The sequence below is a fragment of the Malaya genurostris genome, chromosome 2 (assembly GCF_030247185.1).
Source record: "Malaya genurostris strain Urasoe2022 chromosome 2, Malgen_1.1, whole genome shotgun sequence".
NCBI lineage: Eukaryota > Metazoa > Arthropoda > Insecta > Diptera > Culicidae > Malaya > Malaya genurostris.
Window position 1 is genome coordinate 343,668,618 of NC_080571.1, and position 17,226 is coordinate 343,685,843.

Sequence of the window (17,226 nt, forward strand, 5' to 3'; positions counted from 1 at the left end):
TTATATTGTAAAGATTTCAATACGTCTCTCGAATCATAAAATCTTCCTGACCGCATACAGATGTCATTTTTCTAATCTGTTTTCCCCGTTAAAAATTGTTCAATGTATTTTTGAAACTAAAAGAAATCAACTTTAATAGCGTTCGTAAAAAATCAATGAACCGGATTAGGTCGCTTCAGCCCCCCCTATAGTTACACCATTGCGTCTTTTCTGAATGACTTACTGGTGGATTTCAAGGTCGAGCCATAGAAAAGATAACGGATTTCTAATTATGAATCCCATAAGCACAAATGACTTTGTGATAGTAATTCCCGTAGAAAATATCGGATTTCCGTAGGGCTCATCTACGGATCCGCACAAATTTTCTCGAAATCCGTAATCCTACAGAAATTTCCGTAGATCAAAGTTGCTACTGATAATTCATTTCTAATACACTTGTGTTTGAAGCCGAACTCCTTCAATGTTGAAATATGAGACGATAGAATTAAATAGTTTAATTCGTTAACAGTACCAACCGTAACCAATTGGCTGTTGATAGTTAACGCAACATACCGGTATCAAATAAAAACAAAGATTTCATAAAACTGTTTCTTGCCACGATCAGCCCAAAACTGAGCCGAGTGGCTTCGGCGGCGGGGTGACCATGGGTCATGTTCACGACGCCATGACAATCATTCACAGCATGATGGACGGTGGCACGGGCACTGATCAGGTGTTGTACAACATTTGCTTCGACACCCGCCAAGTTGGACCGATGGCTTTGATGCCTTCTCGAGATGATCCGAGACCGACACCGAGACGCATTTCTTAAGGCTCACACATCCGGTTTTTTCACTTTTCGTCACATGATCGTCAAAATAAAAAGTGTTTACCGTTCGTTACGGTGCTGCACAGTGCCTCAGGTCGTGTCAGTGTCGATCGTTTTCGTTTTCGTTGTGGAAATGAGTGTAGGAGAGTGATGTTTTTTTGCTTCAATTCAATAGTTTTTAACCAAGCACTTCAAATTCTAGTTGTTAGTGTTGATGTTTGCACTTGCGGCAGCCGCCGAAGGATTTTACTTTTCACCAGAGTCCAACAGCGATCTGCTCTATCCCGAAGTCTACAGTGATGCAGTTAACTATCCTTTCATGGATTGGTATCCGAGTTTGACGAACGATTACTATTCGACTCCGACGTTGTTCTGGAACTTGTTCAACCCGGAACCGAACTATATGAACTATATCGCATCACCAAAGTCACTGATTAGTTACATCCCGGTACGACGAGGTTCCCGGATGACACCGAATGTGTTCGTCGACGGACGCGGTTATAGCACTAATCGGTATGTGGCTCCCAGAATGATGAGGAAATATCTAGCAATGAATCCTCGGTGATTAGGGCATTTTTTCACTGGTAATTAAATAGTTCAATTGTGTATGTAGAGGAATAAAGATTTATTCGAAGATATTTGCGCACTGATAGTGTAGAAAGAAATTGCATCGATAGGGGGAGCTTTTCTTCGTTTCAACAGTGTACCGGAAAGTGGGAGATCGACAGTTCTAGGCAGTTCCTGGAGCCAATGCCAGATTCAACTGTTGCTGGTTGATGGCATGGCCGGGTAGCGGGGCAACGTGAACCGCTCCTCGCGTTGCAGTGACGGATGTTGCAACGGGCGCGGGATCAACTGCTGCATCAACGGCCACCACTGGAGCCGGAGCCGGAACTCCGATTGGAACTCCTAGTGGAACCGCTGCTGGCCAGCCTGCATGCCATCCTGTGTGCCATGGAGCGGGGGGCGCGTGATGCCACACTGGATTCGCTTCGGCGGCCAAAGCCAACGCGAGCACAACAAACATGGCAGCGACCTGCGAGTAAATTCCAAAGTTAAGCACTGTTTTTTCAACACCAAATTTATGTTTTTTTATGTTTTGCTTATGAACACTCACTTTCATTTTGATTTGTGATTTAGAACTAAGATTTTTGGCTTCCTAGCAACAGAACGTACCAACTAACTGTGACACCAATTGACAGCTAGAACAATGCTTTTATAGTCAACTCCAGGAACTGCTACCAGAACCCGCGAACCGAACCCATTTCTTTTCCTAGTTGGTGCAAGTTTGTAGCACTAGCACTGATTAAGATACTGGCGCAACGTAATTTCCAGCACTCGTAATCAATCTCACCGTGGAGGAAATGCCAGGCCAAACAAGGGTTCAGCTTGCCCACGCGGCACTTTTGCCCCTAAGCTAGGTGCCAGTCAATGAGTCAACGAAAATAATCAATCCAAGCAATCCGCGCCGACCTGGCGCATTGATAGCAAAACGGTAAATATCACCACTGATAATTATAGTAGGCTGTGCTCGATCAAAAACCGGTGTGTTTAACAGACGGTATCATTTTGACCCAGGCCAGCCTACTGCGACTGTTTCTGATACACGATCGCGATAATGTGTTCAAATTATAATTCCTAACTGTAGAACTACTGGGACTCAATGTGCAACATCGAATTGGATTGAATCATTGGATACAAAAATTCACAGTAGGAAACTACATCTACAAAGTAACTAATTTGATTGATCATCACTTACTCCGTATCGCAGATATTAACAAATAAATTGAAGAAGTAGAAATCAATTGAAAACCTATTGCATTCGAAGTGGTTATGACCTACTCCAACCCGCCGGTAACTGAGATAAGCTTGCAAAACTTTTCACTTTCAATAGAATGTCGATTGATTTCCTACGCCTCGTTTGCCTTCGTTCGTAATCTGATTATCGATCCATTAGTTCCAACAAACTGATTGTGCAGCAACAGCAACATTACGGTGCAAAGTCAAGAGCAGATCGACGAGAAGACCAGATGCGGATATGCCAACCCCCCCTCTATCTGCCCGGTCTCGACGAATGGTGCAACCGGTGGAATGTTTCAGGTTCTGATGTCTGACGTCTAGGGTTCGGGCCTAGCCTGACTGGCCTGGCGGCTGTCGAAGCCATTGTAAACAAATGACTTCGACGCGTAGGTTAGGTGTACCAGAACTTGTCAATGGGTTGGCAATGTAGCGCAAGTGACTTTCGGAAAATTTCCGATACTTTGTCTGGCCTGGGAGATTTACTGATGTGGTGGTCCAGCAAGGAAGTTCGATTACTTTTACTTAACTAGCTAGCTTGTTTGACTGCAATCTGATCGGTGATTAATGTTACTACAGTTCACTCTGTTCGTTAACTGGTGACGCTAGGCAGGTTGTGATAAATTATTACTTAATCAACGGTCTATTGTTGGGAATGAACAGATAGAATGAAATCAATTTTTTAATATATAATTCAAAGACTTTATTGATCAGAAAAGAAAAACCACCCAAGTTTGATCTCAATCGATTTTAAACGAATTGCACTTCGAGTTCAGGTTACAGAAGACGAACTGTCTTGAATCTAATGCGAGGTTGGTAAAATAAACGATTTACCAACGATTCATACAAAATTTTGCTAAAAAAAGATGAAGACTTACTGTTCAATTTTGAAACGATTCACTCAAATAATACTTCATAATCAATCAGATCAAAGTCACATTTATAGTGCACTGATTACCCATGCAGACTTTGACTCAGATCATCTTCCTGTAGCATTCCGAATTTCCAATGAAGCAATAATTAATCCAATTAGTTTTATGTATTCAAATGTCATAGAGTTAATTGCAACGAAAATCATTTGAATCGAGAAATTGTGTTAGAAAATTCCGCTGACATCGATACAGCAATAGATCACATGTAACATTACATAATTGATGCTTGAAATCTTTCAGTCCCTAATGTTCAAACTCAATCAAATTCTCCTATCATCGATGACAATCTTCAACTTCTCATTCGGTTGAAAAATGTTCGTCGAAGACAATGTCAACAGCTAAGGATTTAGACAAAGCAGTTAAACATGGTTCTATCTTTTGCGAAATGAAAATTTCGCTAAAGAAGTTCAACGTGTCATTTGATCCGTTACATATTCAAATAAAAAGGTTTTTCGAATCGCTGCTAGATTTGCTAAAATGATTTTAATTGCAATTTCATTTCGACAGTATTGCAACACAGATGAAAATATTTTGTGATTTTACATTTATTTTCATGCACATATTTGTAGCAGGCAATTGAATGGAAATTTACATTACAAAACGAAGCGGTTTGTAAATATACAGTCTTGTTCAATGAAAAAATAAATGAATTTTGATGTAATTTTACATCAATCATGGTTTTAAATCAGATTTTCGTTTCAACTGATGTCTATTTCATAGTACTATGGGTTTACATGTCGTGTAAGTTTCATCTTTTCTTTCTGTGAAGCTTTAATTAATTTATCTGGAATTTTTAAGATAATATCGTGTTCCAGGCACTTCTAGAAGGTCTTAGATAGTTCTTACAATAATTGAAAGAAAAATGATTTCAGACGAACGGTTAAAAACTAATAAATCTATTTTTTAAACGTTTCAACAAATCTCCAAAGAATCTCCAACCAAATTTGAAAAACATATGCTTCTAATCTGAAGCATTCGTATGATTTTTTGGTACGTCAGCGGACAGCCATTTAATTTGAGTGAATCTCAAAACTTTCCGTAGTGCTCCAGAAGAACTCCGGATTTGAGGAATTTTGATAAGCTTGCATTTTTGATTTTGAATTTGATATCAGAAGGCTCAGATTTCCCTAAAGTACACTTCTGTGAAACAGGGCCGCCGATCCAGCAAAGTTCCAATTTCCTCAAATGACACTTTGAAGTTCTTCAAAAACTTTTGAGCGTGGGAATGTCATCGAATATGTTTTTATGGTCGAGGATAAAATCTTACAACTATTTTAATGAAACTATTTAAATGGTAAGAGAAAAGCATCACCACATGACTAGTTATATTAAGAAGGGTTTTAAAGCAAGTTTCTGGAATTTTAGAAAACTCTGAAGGGAAATTGTAAACGACATCGACGAATTCAAAAGAGTATTATTTGCAGAAATTTCAAAATAAGAAGTTCAAAGGATTATTTAAATTCTTAAAATAGGATCAGAATCACCAAGCAGTCAAAAGGTATTGAAAGTTCACCCTCCTGAAGATGAACCAAAGATAAATAATAAAGACATGTATGTGCTTACAAATATTAAAAAAAATCTGGTCCGTTCCCGGTACCTTCTAAAATGACCGCACTCACCGCTTGGTGGAGCGCGAGATTAATTGCATTGTTATCATTTCGACCAAAGTGTGCCATGAAATCTCAATATATACACACTGAGAAAAAATATGTAAAAATAACCAAATTTGGGTTTCACCCAACGAATATTTTAGACAAACGAAAATCTGGTTTTGTATTGTAAATATTGCTAATTGAAACTACAAAACATGATGGTTTATATTTCTCGGTGGATTAGTTTGTTTCAATAAACAGTTTGATAAAAATAACAAATATTTTACTTGCGCGTTCCTGTCAATCTCTTGACAAACAATTCCACAGCAAATTCAACTTAAAATATAGTTTTAAATGAAACGAACTCTAGTTAAAGTCAATAATTGTAACGCTTTAGATTCACAGAACCTTTTAGTTGAAATAATTTTCCTTGAAATTAGTTATTTCAACTAACGCTTTTGATTGTTGGAACCATACATTTTTGTTTGATTTCAGTACAGGGTCCGGCACTCGAAGTGTAACCAATTAAAAAGGCCATAAATTCAGTTTGGAAAATTACTTTTACTTAATTCAAAGTACAAAATGTGTAAAAATAATACAAAATTCAGAATCAATGCACTTTTGCTCGATATGACCACCTTTTGCCTTGACTATGGCCTTGAGACAGTCAAAAAAACGAATCGCAAGCTGCCCGAATGTGACTTGCAGGTATTTTGGCCCACTCACCTCGAGACTGGTGTATCTTTTAGTTCGGACTTTGCTCTCCAAAATGGCCAAAAGAGAATAATCCATTGGATTCGCATCTGGTGAATTCGAGAGCCATTGTGTGGACGTGATGAAGCTCGGAACGTTGTTTTTCAGCCATTCTTGGTTCACTCGAGCTTTGTGAGACGGTGCCGAGTCCTGCTGAAACGTCCATGGTCTGCCACCGAAATGTTTGTCTGCCCACGGCTTCAAAGCAACCTCCAGAATACTTTCCCGATAATATGTCACATTTACCTTGACGCCAGGCTCGAAGGTCTGAAGTTGGTTACACTTCGAGTGCCGGACCCTGTAATAAAATAATTTCTTTCATACTAATTTAACGCAGTAATTTTTGAAAATACTTTTATTTGTTTTCAATTTCCTAATATACATTTTTTTTAATTTTGCATTTTTTCAAGACTGTGAGCCGTTTTGTCGCTAGACGATCGAATTATTTACGTACTTCACTATCAAGCTTTGATTTTTTAATTTTTATAGCATCCAACGATTCGGTTCTCCATCAGTCAAAATAGAGATCCTGCATGAAATATTTTTGTGCAAAGAAAATGTGTTATGTAATGTTATGCAATTTTCAAAATCTTTCCAATTATCGATACATACGCTTGAATTATTGAAAATCCCTTAGTTAATTAAAGAATCAGATAAACGTTGTTTATAAAACTTGTAGAAAACTTTATCCGCGGGAGATAAAAAAATGCCCTGGATTATTCTCGCGGGAAAAATGCTCTTGTCTATTGGAAATAAAACTATTACGGTTCATTTGAACAGTAGACTTAGTTATATCAGTACACAAATAAGATCATAGATAAATTGAACCTATTTTTTCTTGAAATAAAGATACAGCAGGATTGAGTCAACACGGATATTTCGATAACGTCAATTCAAATTTGGTTGACATGTAGTAAATAGTTAATTTATTTCAACAACAAAATTCATTGGGAGCAAATAAATTTTTCGTTTGGTTAAACCAAAGTTTAGATTCAAATCAAGCAGTGAACATTTTTTATATTTAAGGGAGAAATTGGTTCAAAACAATCATATTCTTGCTTGAAATGAACATAAATCATATTAAAAATTCTACTAACTGTTTTGTTATTTTTAACATGCTCCATTTCTCTGCGTGTACAAATGAGCTAACGTATCGAAAGGGTTCTCACGGTTTGACATTTGCATTATGAATGCGATGATGGAAACTCAGCAGTGCAACCAATTTATCACCATTGGTGCCAGTTTCACGGAGGACCGTAGATGTGCGCCAAAAAAAGATCGTAACTGTCATGTCTGGAAATTTGTTTGTGGGTGAACTTTCAATATTTTACTGTACAGAAACTACAGAAGACGGGTAAATTCCTTTTGGAGCATCTGTACATGCACCATTGAGGATAAGAAAAAAAATTAAATTTATTCAAAATGGCGAACATATCGAGCATCTTTCGAGACTGGCTTCAAAAAACGTCAACTTACGTTAAACAGACGATATTTTGCGCAGTTGAACTCTGCAGTTGAACAGCTAAGCAATGTATCAAATCTCTCAGGAGACTTGTCTGAAGTGCATGAACCTCAGATATTATGTGACTGTTTAATGCTTGGTCACCTTCAGGAATCAGAACAAATTGGCTCACCTTACATATAAACATTCATAAAATATATGCAAAGATATTCCTATTTCTTGTTAATTTTATTAAACATAAAATATTACCACAGATTTTTTACACATATTAGAGGCTTACGCACTTTTCTGTACAACGTCTCACAAAATAAAATAAAAGATCGTCTCGATTTTAATCAGTAGTTTAATTGATGTCGTGTGAATAATCCGGTTTCGAGAAAACACGCTCCATAGTTTATGTGCTTCAATGGAATGGTAAGGCGAGCGTAAATTCAAAGTACAGTATCTAAAACATATTCATAGTACTACATTGACACTTTGAAATTACGTTTTCAGACCACATATCTATCTATTGAAACAATAGATGAAAAATTGATCTTTCAAAATTTAGAAAAATGAAAAATTCCTAAATTCCTAAAATCATTGAGTTAATTCAAACTACTTTTTTAGTTACTAAAAACTCAAATATTGGAGTATGATTACACTTTAATGAAATTCCAGTCAAACTAATCTTTCTTATCATGAATCGTAAAGAATTCAAGCTCAGTTAAAAATAAATTAGAATGAGGTAAGAACAAGGATGGCTTTTATCGTATCAAAGAACGCTCACTGGCAACTCTTCACACGATTGAATCAGTGCCATCAAAGAGAGGCGGATATCATCGTAACAACAAAAACCCGGCATGGCTCATTTAACATAGAATCGACGCCAGTGCGAGAGCGAATTTCTCTCGATGACATTTCTGAGAATCAAAGGTTAGCACGCTGCTGTGGGAATCCTCTCTGAAGCAACAAACGGTCGCTTACTCTCGTTTCACGATCCGATTCTATACAGGCGATTGATAGTTGCGATAGAATCATTTTACTATTGTCGCTTATTCTAACGTCTGTGATATCAAACTTTGATTTTTGACCCAAAATTAGGGTATTAGGTCGGTAAGAGTGTACGAGTGACACAAAAAAAACGTGGTTGCGAGGAGAAGCCGTACAAAGATTTCATTCGCGACTGAAGCCAGTCCCAGAAAGTATGGACACAACCAAAAATCGCTGCCATTTCGCAATGGTTCAGAATTTGTCAATTTTTATGGCTGCGTCCTGTTGTTTACACTCTTCTCTAACCACTTGTGCAGTTGTTTATTCGTTTTCATTAGTTTGTTTCGAAATGCGTGGACTTTCAGCAGAACAACGTCGAAAAATTGTGTCCAAATGGTGCACAGAACACGGAGTGTCACTGAGAAAGATAGCAAAAATGGAAGGAGTAAGTGAAAAACCCGTGCGAAATGCAATCAGGAAGCTCGGTGAGGATAACACCTTTGAGGATAAACCGAAAACGGATAGAAAAAAAATTATCCTGCTAACCCTCAGTTGGATAAACGTATACTGAAGGTGTTCGTGCTAAGGAACGTTTGAATCTTCGAACCTATATGAAGCAGAAACAACCAAAACGTAGTTCGAAACAAGAAGCATCGATCAGGCCGAGGGTTCGAAAGCTGTACAATACGATTCTTGCTATAAATTTGATCTGCATAATCATGGACGACAAAACCTACGTGAAACTGGATTACAAATCCTTGCCGGGACCACAATATTATACAGTGCGAGAAGAGCAAGTGTTAAACCAGTCCGAGACATCGATTGAAGTCGAAAAATTTAGTAAGAAAGCTATGGTCTGGCAAGCAATTTGTAGCTGCGGTAAGATTTCGAAACCCTTCATCACCACTGCTTCAATGAACAGCGAAATATACATCAATGAATGTTTACAAAAACGACTTCTACCCATGATTCGAAGCCACAAGGATCCTGTTGTCTTCTGGCCAGATCTTGCTTCTTGCCACTACTCGAAATCAACGGTAGAATGGTATACTACCAAAAATGTCACTTTCGTCCCAAAAGAAATGAATCCACCAAATTGCCCACAACTTCGACCAATTGCGGAATTTTGGGCATTAACGAAGGCACACCTTAGGAAACATGTCTCGGCAGCCGAAACCATTCAACAGTTCGAAAAAGATTGGAAAAAAGTGTCAAAACTTGTTGCCAAGAAGTCTGTACGGAATTTAATGAGGAACGTTCGCAAGAAGGTGCGCCAGCTAGTCTAAAATGGCTAAGTAGCAAATGTTGAGACTAATATTCTGTTGTTGTAGTCTAATATAATCAGTATATCGAATAAAATTTAAATATCTAACACGGGTGAATTATTTACAGCGAAACCAAAGTGCGTCCATACTTTCTAGAACAGTCTTTAAGAGAGAAAAACAAATTTCTGTTTTAAATTACCATCAACAATTATGTTCGGGGTATCGGTGAAAAATAGTAGCACTGGTTTTATTCCGATATATATCAACATAACTCTGTTAAGTGTATGTGTGTTTCATCGGCTATGCACCTGACCGATCATATTCTTAAAAGGACCAATCCAGATTAACCTTACAGAAAAATTTAAATGTAAAACGAAAGGAAACGAAAACGACCCAAAAATTTTTCAAAGTTGAATTGATACCAAACTGGTTCAAGAAATATCGTATATTGTCTCGAATTTTGCATCAGGCACATTTAAGAAGAATTCTGACATTTTTAATCTGAGAGTGTATAATCGCAATTGCCAATTAATAGGATGAATATAAGACCAACGACAGGATGAAATGAGGAACAGCGTAATGAACATATCAGAAGTGCATCTAGCGTTTTTTTTGTTTATTAGTTTAATTTCCAAGAAATGTGAATCACTTCTCAATGTGCAGCAAGGCGACCTAAGCAGAAATATGAATCAATTATAATGATTTTATTGGCTGAATCAGATTTTCGAGGTAACGTCCTTTCAAATGAGATGACTGCGGTTTTCAGATGTTACATTTTCCCAGTAGATTTTTTCAATAAAAATTTTTTTATTGTGATTACTTCAGATGTCAACGTTTCATGCAGACATTTGGTACCAACAAAATATCGATCCCAAAGTCGATTATTTTTTCAAAAGAATTTTTTTAAATTACATCAAATCTGGATGTTTCATGCATTTCGAAAATATTTGGCTAGAAAAAATTCTTTTGTTGTGAGGTCTTTTACGCGGCTTTCCGAAGCTACGCGGTTTTTTTTATGCGGATTTCTTTTTATGCGGATAAATTTATTTTTTTTTATGCGGATTAATTTAAAACAAAAGAATTGTTTATGAGATTACTCCAAATGTCATTGTTTCATTCATTTCTAAAACATTTGGTATCAACAAAAAAAAAATTGATTCCGGAAATCTCGAAAGTCCCAAAGTCGATGTTTTCAGAAGATTTTTTTTTACTACACCAGATCTGGACGTTTCATACATTTCTAAGATATTTGTCACCAATAAAAAAAACTACTGGCACCAGTAGAGAAGGTGCCAAGCGATTATAAATACACTCTCCTACTCAGTGCATGAGCGGCAAATAGGTATAGAGAAAAAAGACTAGTGTTTGATGAACAGAGAAGATGTTTGGATATAAGTTTTTTCGGTTTTTTAACGATATCAAACTAACTAGAGATTATAAGTAAGTAATCATTTAAGTAAGCAGAAGGCTTTTCGTATCTAAACTTTTACCTTTTACCAGAGGAATCAAATTTAGGCATCTTAGCGATACGAGTCATCCGAGTCTCTGATATGTCAGAAAGTAAAAGCAAAGGTCGTTTGCCATTTACTGTCCGAACCGACAAAAGTAAAGTTACGAGAAGTTGTCACATTCTGCCCACGACGGTTCCTCACACAATGTGTTTCATTGTGTTGATATTTTCTCATACAGTTAGTTATAACACCGGAATGGAAGATTTGTCCGAAACTATTGCTTGAGTGCCTGGAGTTGTAGCGTATGGCTATGCGTCCCAGGGTGCAAGCGGCGCACGGACAGCGCTCCATTCATCGCTGTGTGTGATGGAATCCCATCAAATTTTTACTTTTTACTTTTTTATTTATGACTTCTGGTCAGTCAGTAATTGTTACTTTTTTTGGTTTTTTAACGATGTCAAACTAACGTTTTTTAAGGTTTTCTTTTGATAGTGCAAGAATAGTAGTTGGGCGAAAATTGTAGCTGGTATCACTAGCAATCGAATGATGTGTAAAAATATATAGGTCATCGCTTTGAAATTCGAGATATTTACGATCATTGTAAAAAGTATCACCTTTCTGAGGACATCTATCTACAATTCTCATTATAACTTTGGGTAGACAACCCTGTTTTTCTTTTTCTTTCAGTGCATTTTGTTTCTGGAAGTAGTACCTTTCCATTGGTGAACAAATTTCGAAAATAATAACATAGTTATGACTCGGTAAAGTTGAAGTTTTCAATATCCAATTCGCGATGCAGGTGCCGCATGAATGCGGATAGGGCATATTTCGAGCTTGAAAAAAAAACTTGGAACAGGAAAGTTTTTCCTGAGCGATCGTCAATAATCAATACTTAAAATAATCTACAAACTTCACAAAATTCGAGGGTGTAAAATTTATAGAAATTGGTCAAGTAACAACTGAGCTATGATAGCTCAAAGTTACCGTTCCAACTTTTTTTGAGGCTTGGTGCTCCGCGTAACTTTTTTAGGCTTGGTATTAGGACATCAGTGTTGAAGTAATTTGGTACTTGTGAGAAATACGCTCGCAATGAAAAACTGATTCCGCACGCATAGAATTGATCCTTCAGACAGGGTTCCACAAGTCTTGAAACCCGAAAATATATCTTACATTTCTCCGTAAAGTATGAAACACAATGCTGTCTTAGCGAGCAAAAAAAACTGGTGTGGCTATTTCAAAAGTCTGTAAAATTTGACAAAAGTCTGCGAAAAACTTAATTTTCAAAAGTCTGCAAAAAAAGTTCTTAACAAAAAATGTCTGCAGCACTTTATAAGAAGACCTGGCATCTCTGATTGGGGTCATGCATCCTACCCAGTGAAATTTGTAGACCCGTATCGGTCCGATCATCGGCCCGATTATCGGACCGATTGAGCACGATATGGGGCCGATCGTAGCGCCGATCGGCCCGTCATCGGACAATTCTGCACCATTTGCATCAACCGCGTCGACTTAAGAAAGCTTAATTTTTACATTATGTATCGCTAGAGAAACAGAGCGGAGGAAAATCAAACTAGGCATTTTCGGGCCGCCGTCTCCCCGATTGTGTGTGAAGGAGTGTTAAACGCTGTTTTGTTTTGATCATAGAGGCTTTACCGTTAAGGTCATTCGCCTTTTAGGGCCAGAAAAACTCTTGCCCTATGTTCGGGGTTGGAAATCCAAACCCCGATATATCGCATCTCTCCTGAGTATCAGACATCCGCTCTCTGCCTTAGTACATCTTCACTCTTTTGTTCTACCGATACACTACGTAAGCTCGAAACGCAATCAAAAGCTTTCGTGCACGATGCGTCCGATGCTCGGATTTACTGGGTAGGTGTGTCCGACGGACGCGCCTGCTGCGATTCGTCACATACCTGTCACGCATTACCTGCTCAGTTTCGACAAAAGATATAGAATTGTATACTTCGATTGAAATCGTTTGTTGGTTCGTATTTCTAATGTCATTATCGAATGAGAAAACTGAAACTGACCCAGGATAGTTTCATCAAACAAACAATTTTCACGGAACTGAGTTAGGCTCGCACATAGCAACGATGGTGTGAGCAAACCAGGTAGGAATCAAATTCGAAACTGACTTGAATTTCAGTGAAATGACGTTAAAACTAGGTTGAAAACTGACTACAAACAAACGATTTGGTATCAGTTAGGATAAAAACTGGGATAGGTTTTTTTCCAGGCACACGGATGACACCTCCAACGTTTTTTTTAAGTTATCAATAATCAGCGAACCCGTTCATTCACACTTTAATCAACCAAATTCAATCACAATTTCGAACTATCAACAGAGCGCTTGGGATTCACCGGGTCACAAAACAAAACAATAATTTGTCATAAAAATGAGATACATTTTTATTCCAACCTTGCTCGGTGTAAATACAAATCTCGTATAAACTTCGCGTTCACTCTCACTTATCGACTAATGAGTATATCACTTGTTCCTAACGTTCCGCCGATTGCACAAGTCGTCCTCGGAGAATCTCGTTGCATCGCTCAGTTCGGTGGTCAATCGTAATCCGCTCGTTCCCTGACTATAGAGCAACTTAGATGGTTCCAGGGGCTGGAGCGAGATTGAGCTGTTGCTGGGACACGGCATGTCCTGGAAGTGGCGCAACATGCACAGATCCACGGTTGGCAGTGACGGAGGTAGCACCGGGAACGACTCCTGCATGATGGGCTACGGAGCCTACCGGGGCATGATGGGCAGCCAGCACCGGACCAGCCCAGGGTGCGGCCAAATGGCCATGAGCAGCCCAGGGAGCTGCAGCGGGCCAAGCACCGACATGCGGCCATCCGGCAGCTGGCCACGCTGCAACCGGAACGGCAGCAGGAAGCCCGGCATGTGGCCATCCCCACGGGATTACGCTTGCTTCCGATACAACGGCCATGGCCAAGATGACTGCAGCGACGATGCACTACGGAATGGGAATGGGAAAAAAAACAAACAGATTCAAATTAGTTCGGAAACTCAAAACCATCACCAAACCGGTGAAAATTCTACCTTCATGATTGGTTGGTCTTTAAATCGTGGAGCTGAAACTGTTCGCTTGAACGTTAGATCTAAATTTGATGATTATTCGATTTAAACATTCGCTATTTATATCTAGCCCAGAACACATGTGTTCTAGCCAAGACAAATCGTTGGAACGGTCTTCGAAAGGCATCTAACATCGTAAGTATATAGAGTAGATATAACAAAACAAAAAAAAAAACCACCTATCCAGTAATCATCCAGTACATGACATTCCTCCGCGAGAAGTTTTTTTTTTTTCGCGCCCCATTCCTGTACCACAAATTAATTGACCTCCCCGGTAACGTAACTCGCATTCAGGAACACCTTCATGGGTGAACTCTCACTATCGGCTTTTTTTTTGCACATTTTACCCCCACGCGAGACGTGACAAAAAATGCATTCGCACCGATGAGGAAAAGGGAGTTTCACTTTTGTCGCACTCAAACACCCATACGCGGATCGATCGATCGTTCTAGGTTTGATGAAGGGAAGGGGCGATCGTTGCCTTTTTTTGTTGTTGTTGTCCTACTGCTACTACTACCGTAGAAAAGTATTTCAAGTTCACTGATCGATTTTTTTTTCCGCACGACTCTCGAAAGCCATATTGCAGTCTGCTGCTTAAGACTAAACTGCAACTGCAACTCGGTAGGAGGATAGCTAGGTAGGTTGGTAGGTAGTAGATGCATAATAGTGCAGCCACGCCGTTGCATTCTAGCCATATGTTCACCAGTTTGATCGAATGCGATCACGGATCACCACTACAGAAACCTGTGCGCTAAACGAAGGAATGGCTGGAGAGGTATCAGAAGGCACTGGTTTGAGGACCCGAAGTCCGATCCGTTTTAATCTAACGCTCTCCGGGGGAAGTTTTGCTATATAAACCAGCCCCAAGTGGGTTTGTTGTTCATAATTAATTCAGGTGTTCTATCGCCACTAGCTGCCAAAAAAAATAAGACATACCAAACTCTAGCCAACAGACCAATCATGAAGGTACAAGGTTTTGTCGGTAATTCGGTAACTCTGTAGTAACTAGTAACTAAAAACTGTTCCTTTTTTTCGTTTTCCTTCCTCAGTGCATGGTAGCTGCAGTCATCTTGGCCCTGGCCGTCGTTTCGGAAGCAGGAGTTTTGCCACTAGGAGGCTGGCCACTCGGTCCCTGGGGAGCACCAACCGTGGTACAATCCAACGTTTTGGCCCATCCTTACGGAGCTTTGTCGCATGCCGCCATTCACGCTGCCTACCCGGCTGTCCATGCTGCCTACCCGGCGGTTCATGCGGCCTATCCGGCCATACACGCCGCTCTGCCAGCTGCCGTTCCTGCTGCCCTGTATGCTGGTCCAGTTGTACCACATGGTCCGGTGGCGTCCGTTGCCCACCACGCTGGCGTTGTCCCGGGTGCAACCTCCGTGACCGCTAACCGTGGTTCCGTCCATGTTGCTCCACTCCCCGGACATGCCGTGTCCCAGCAGCAGCTCAATCTGGCTCCAGCTCCCGGAACTATCTAAACTCGGAGGTTCTGCAGTGGAACCTCAGCTAGTCACAGGACCCACGAAATGCCATCCATCCATCCATCTACCAAAACCGATTCCACAGTCGGATGGGATTGTGGTCAATCTTGTCTATTCGCAATTCTCTATACCTGTCTATCACTATCTTTCAAAAAAAAAAAAAAACAACGCACGCTATCGCATTATTTATGATCATGTTGGACACTGTTTGTTCAGGAACGCGACGGAAATAAAATTGATTTTTATATTTCTTTACCAAAACAAACCCGCTTCAGGCTCTGTTCAGCTCGCAATCCGAAATCAAGCCCGACTCATGGAAGTTTATTTGAAATCTTTACAAAAACTAGTGATTTGATGGCAAAAATGTTCGAAATTTCTGAAAGTGTTTATTCAACTGAAGCAAAAAGAAAATGATAATAGTTTCGGAGCTGAAAATGATGATGTGCATTAGGGTGGGACAAAATATTGATTTCAGCTCCACTAAACTTTTCGTGTTCCTTTTGGGTCCCATAAGCACCATGCAAAGTTTTAGCTCGATAGGAGGAACTATATTTTCGCGCCCGCGGTTCAAAGTTTGTATGGGATTTAGTATGGGAAAACTAACTTTTAACAAAAAAAAATCATCTGGGGGTCACCCTATATACTCAAAAAATCAGCGGGCATGTAATTTTTGTAGGAAATTTAATGAGGAAGAAAACCTTCGAAGACTGTAACATAATCCGACATCTGTAAAAAATGTTATTAAAGAAAAACCGACACAAGGTCCGAACGATGGCTCATTCCTTAATGTATCTAGCACCACTGCTGTTAATGGTGGTAATATAATTTTACTTTCTTTTATTATGCTACAACGATTGATCTGAGTTGTTTGATGTCTTCACAATAGTTGCTCGGTGTAGTTTGAAGATTTTTTTAAACTTAAAAACCATGTTCCAAAACTCACTGTAAAGATACACAGAAAACTAACTTTTTTATTTGAAGAAATACAACTTTGAAATCTTCCACAATATTGTTGATAAACTCAAATACAATAACTTTGTCGAAGACATAAACTATCTGCCTCATATGGTTTAGAAGATATGGACGATAGAAAAATAAGAAAAAGAAAAACTTGGAATCAATGTTTTTTTCATAGTATTAAATGAAATCAACAACACATAAATTGATCATACGCTAACTTCATATATTACCCTAGATCTCTGTATTGTGGCCAGTGATGCCAGGTCTACCGATTTGTCTGTAAATTTGCAGATACATTAGAAAAGCTGCAGTCGTTATTTCGTTCGTCTGCATACTTTCGTGATCTTTTGAATATCAAATCAATTTAGAGTAGTCATTCCATCGCTTATTAAACCATGCATCATACTTCATAGAGCATTTGAAACCCAAAATTTTTTGAGCTCGAGAACATTTTAAACCCTGAACGGAGATATTTGAAAATTTTTCCTGGCATCTCTTATCAGTTCTGATAAAATGTCAAACGAAACCAAAAAACAATAAATCGAAAAGGTTCGGTTTTTTTTGATTCCTGTACGTTAGGATGAGAAATAGACCTCTGAATCGAAAAATCTTCCCGTGTTTCGATCAAGCTCGAGTTTTGCATACAAATTATATAA

General features: G+C 38.9%; 3 protein-coding genes across 3 annotated transcripts; 1 reads left to right on the forward strand and 2 right to left on the reverse strand.

Annotated features, from left to right (window-relative positions):
• Positions 1-1,409: 1,409 nt before the first annotated feature.
• LOC131431901 (adult cuticle protein 1-like) lies at positions 1,410-2,066 on the reverse strand. Its single transcript, XM_058597853.1, has 2 exons — positions 1,926-2,066; positions 1,410-1,844 (listed from the first exon to the last, which is right to left on the reverse strand). The coding sequence occupies exons 1-2, from the start codon at positions 1,929-1,931 to the stop codon at positions 1,539-1,541; spliced, it is 312 nt and encodes a 103-aa protein (XP_058453836.1). The 5' UTR covers positions 1,932-2,066; the 3' UTR covers positions 1,410-1,538.
• An 11,350-nt stretch (positions 2,067-13,416) lies between these two features.
• On the reverse strand, positions 13,417-14,247 carry LOC131431903 (adult cuticle protein 1-like). Its single transcript, XM_058597854.1, has 2 exons — positions 14,091-14,247; positions 13,417-14,004 (listed from the first exon to the last, which is right to left on the reverse strand). Exons 1-2 carry the CDS (start codon positions 14,094-14,096, stop codon positions 13,633-13,635), a joined length of 378 nt encoding a protein of 125 aa, XP_058453837.1. The 5' UTR covers positions 14,097-14,247; the 3' UTR covers positions 13,417-13,632.
• Positions 14,248-14,963: 716 nt separating this feature from the next.
• LOC131431904 (adult cuticle protein 1-like) lies at positions 14,964-15,875 on the forward strand. Its single transcript, XM_058597855.1, has 2 exons — positions 14,964-15,092; positions 15,176-15,875. The coding sequence occupies exons 1-2, from the start codon at positions 15,087-15,089 to the stop codon at positions 15,605-15,607; spliced, it is 438 nt and encodes a 145-aa protein (XP_058453838.1). The 5' UTR covers positions 14,964-15,086; the 3' UTR covers positions 15,608-15,875.
• The last annotated feature ends 1,351 nt before the right edge of the window (positions 15,876-17,226 follow it).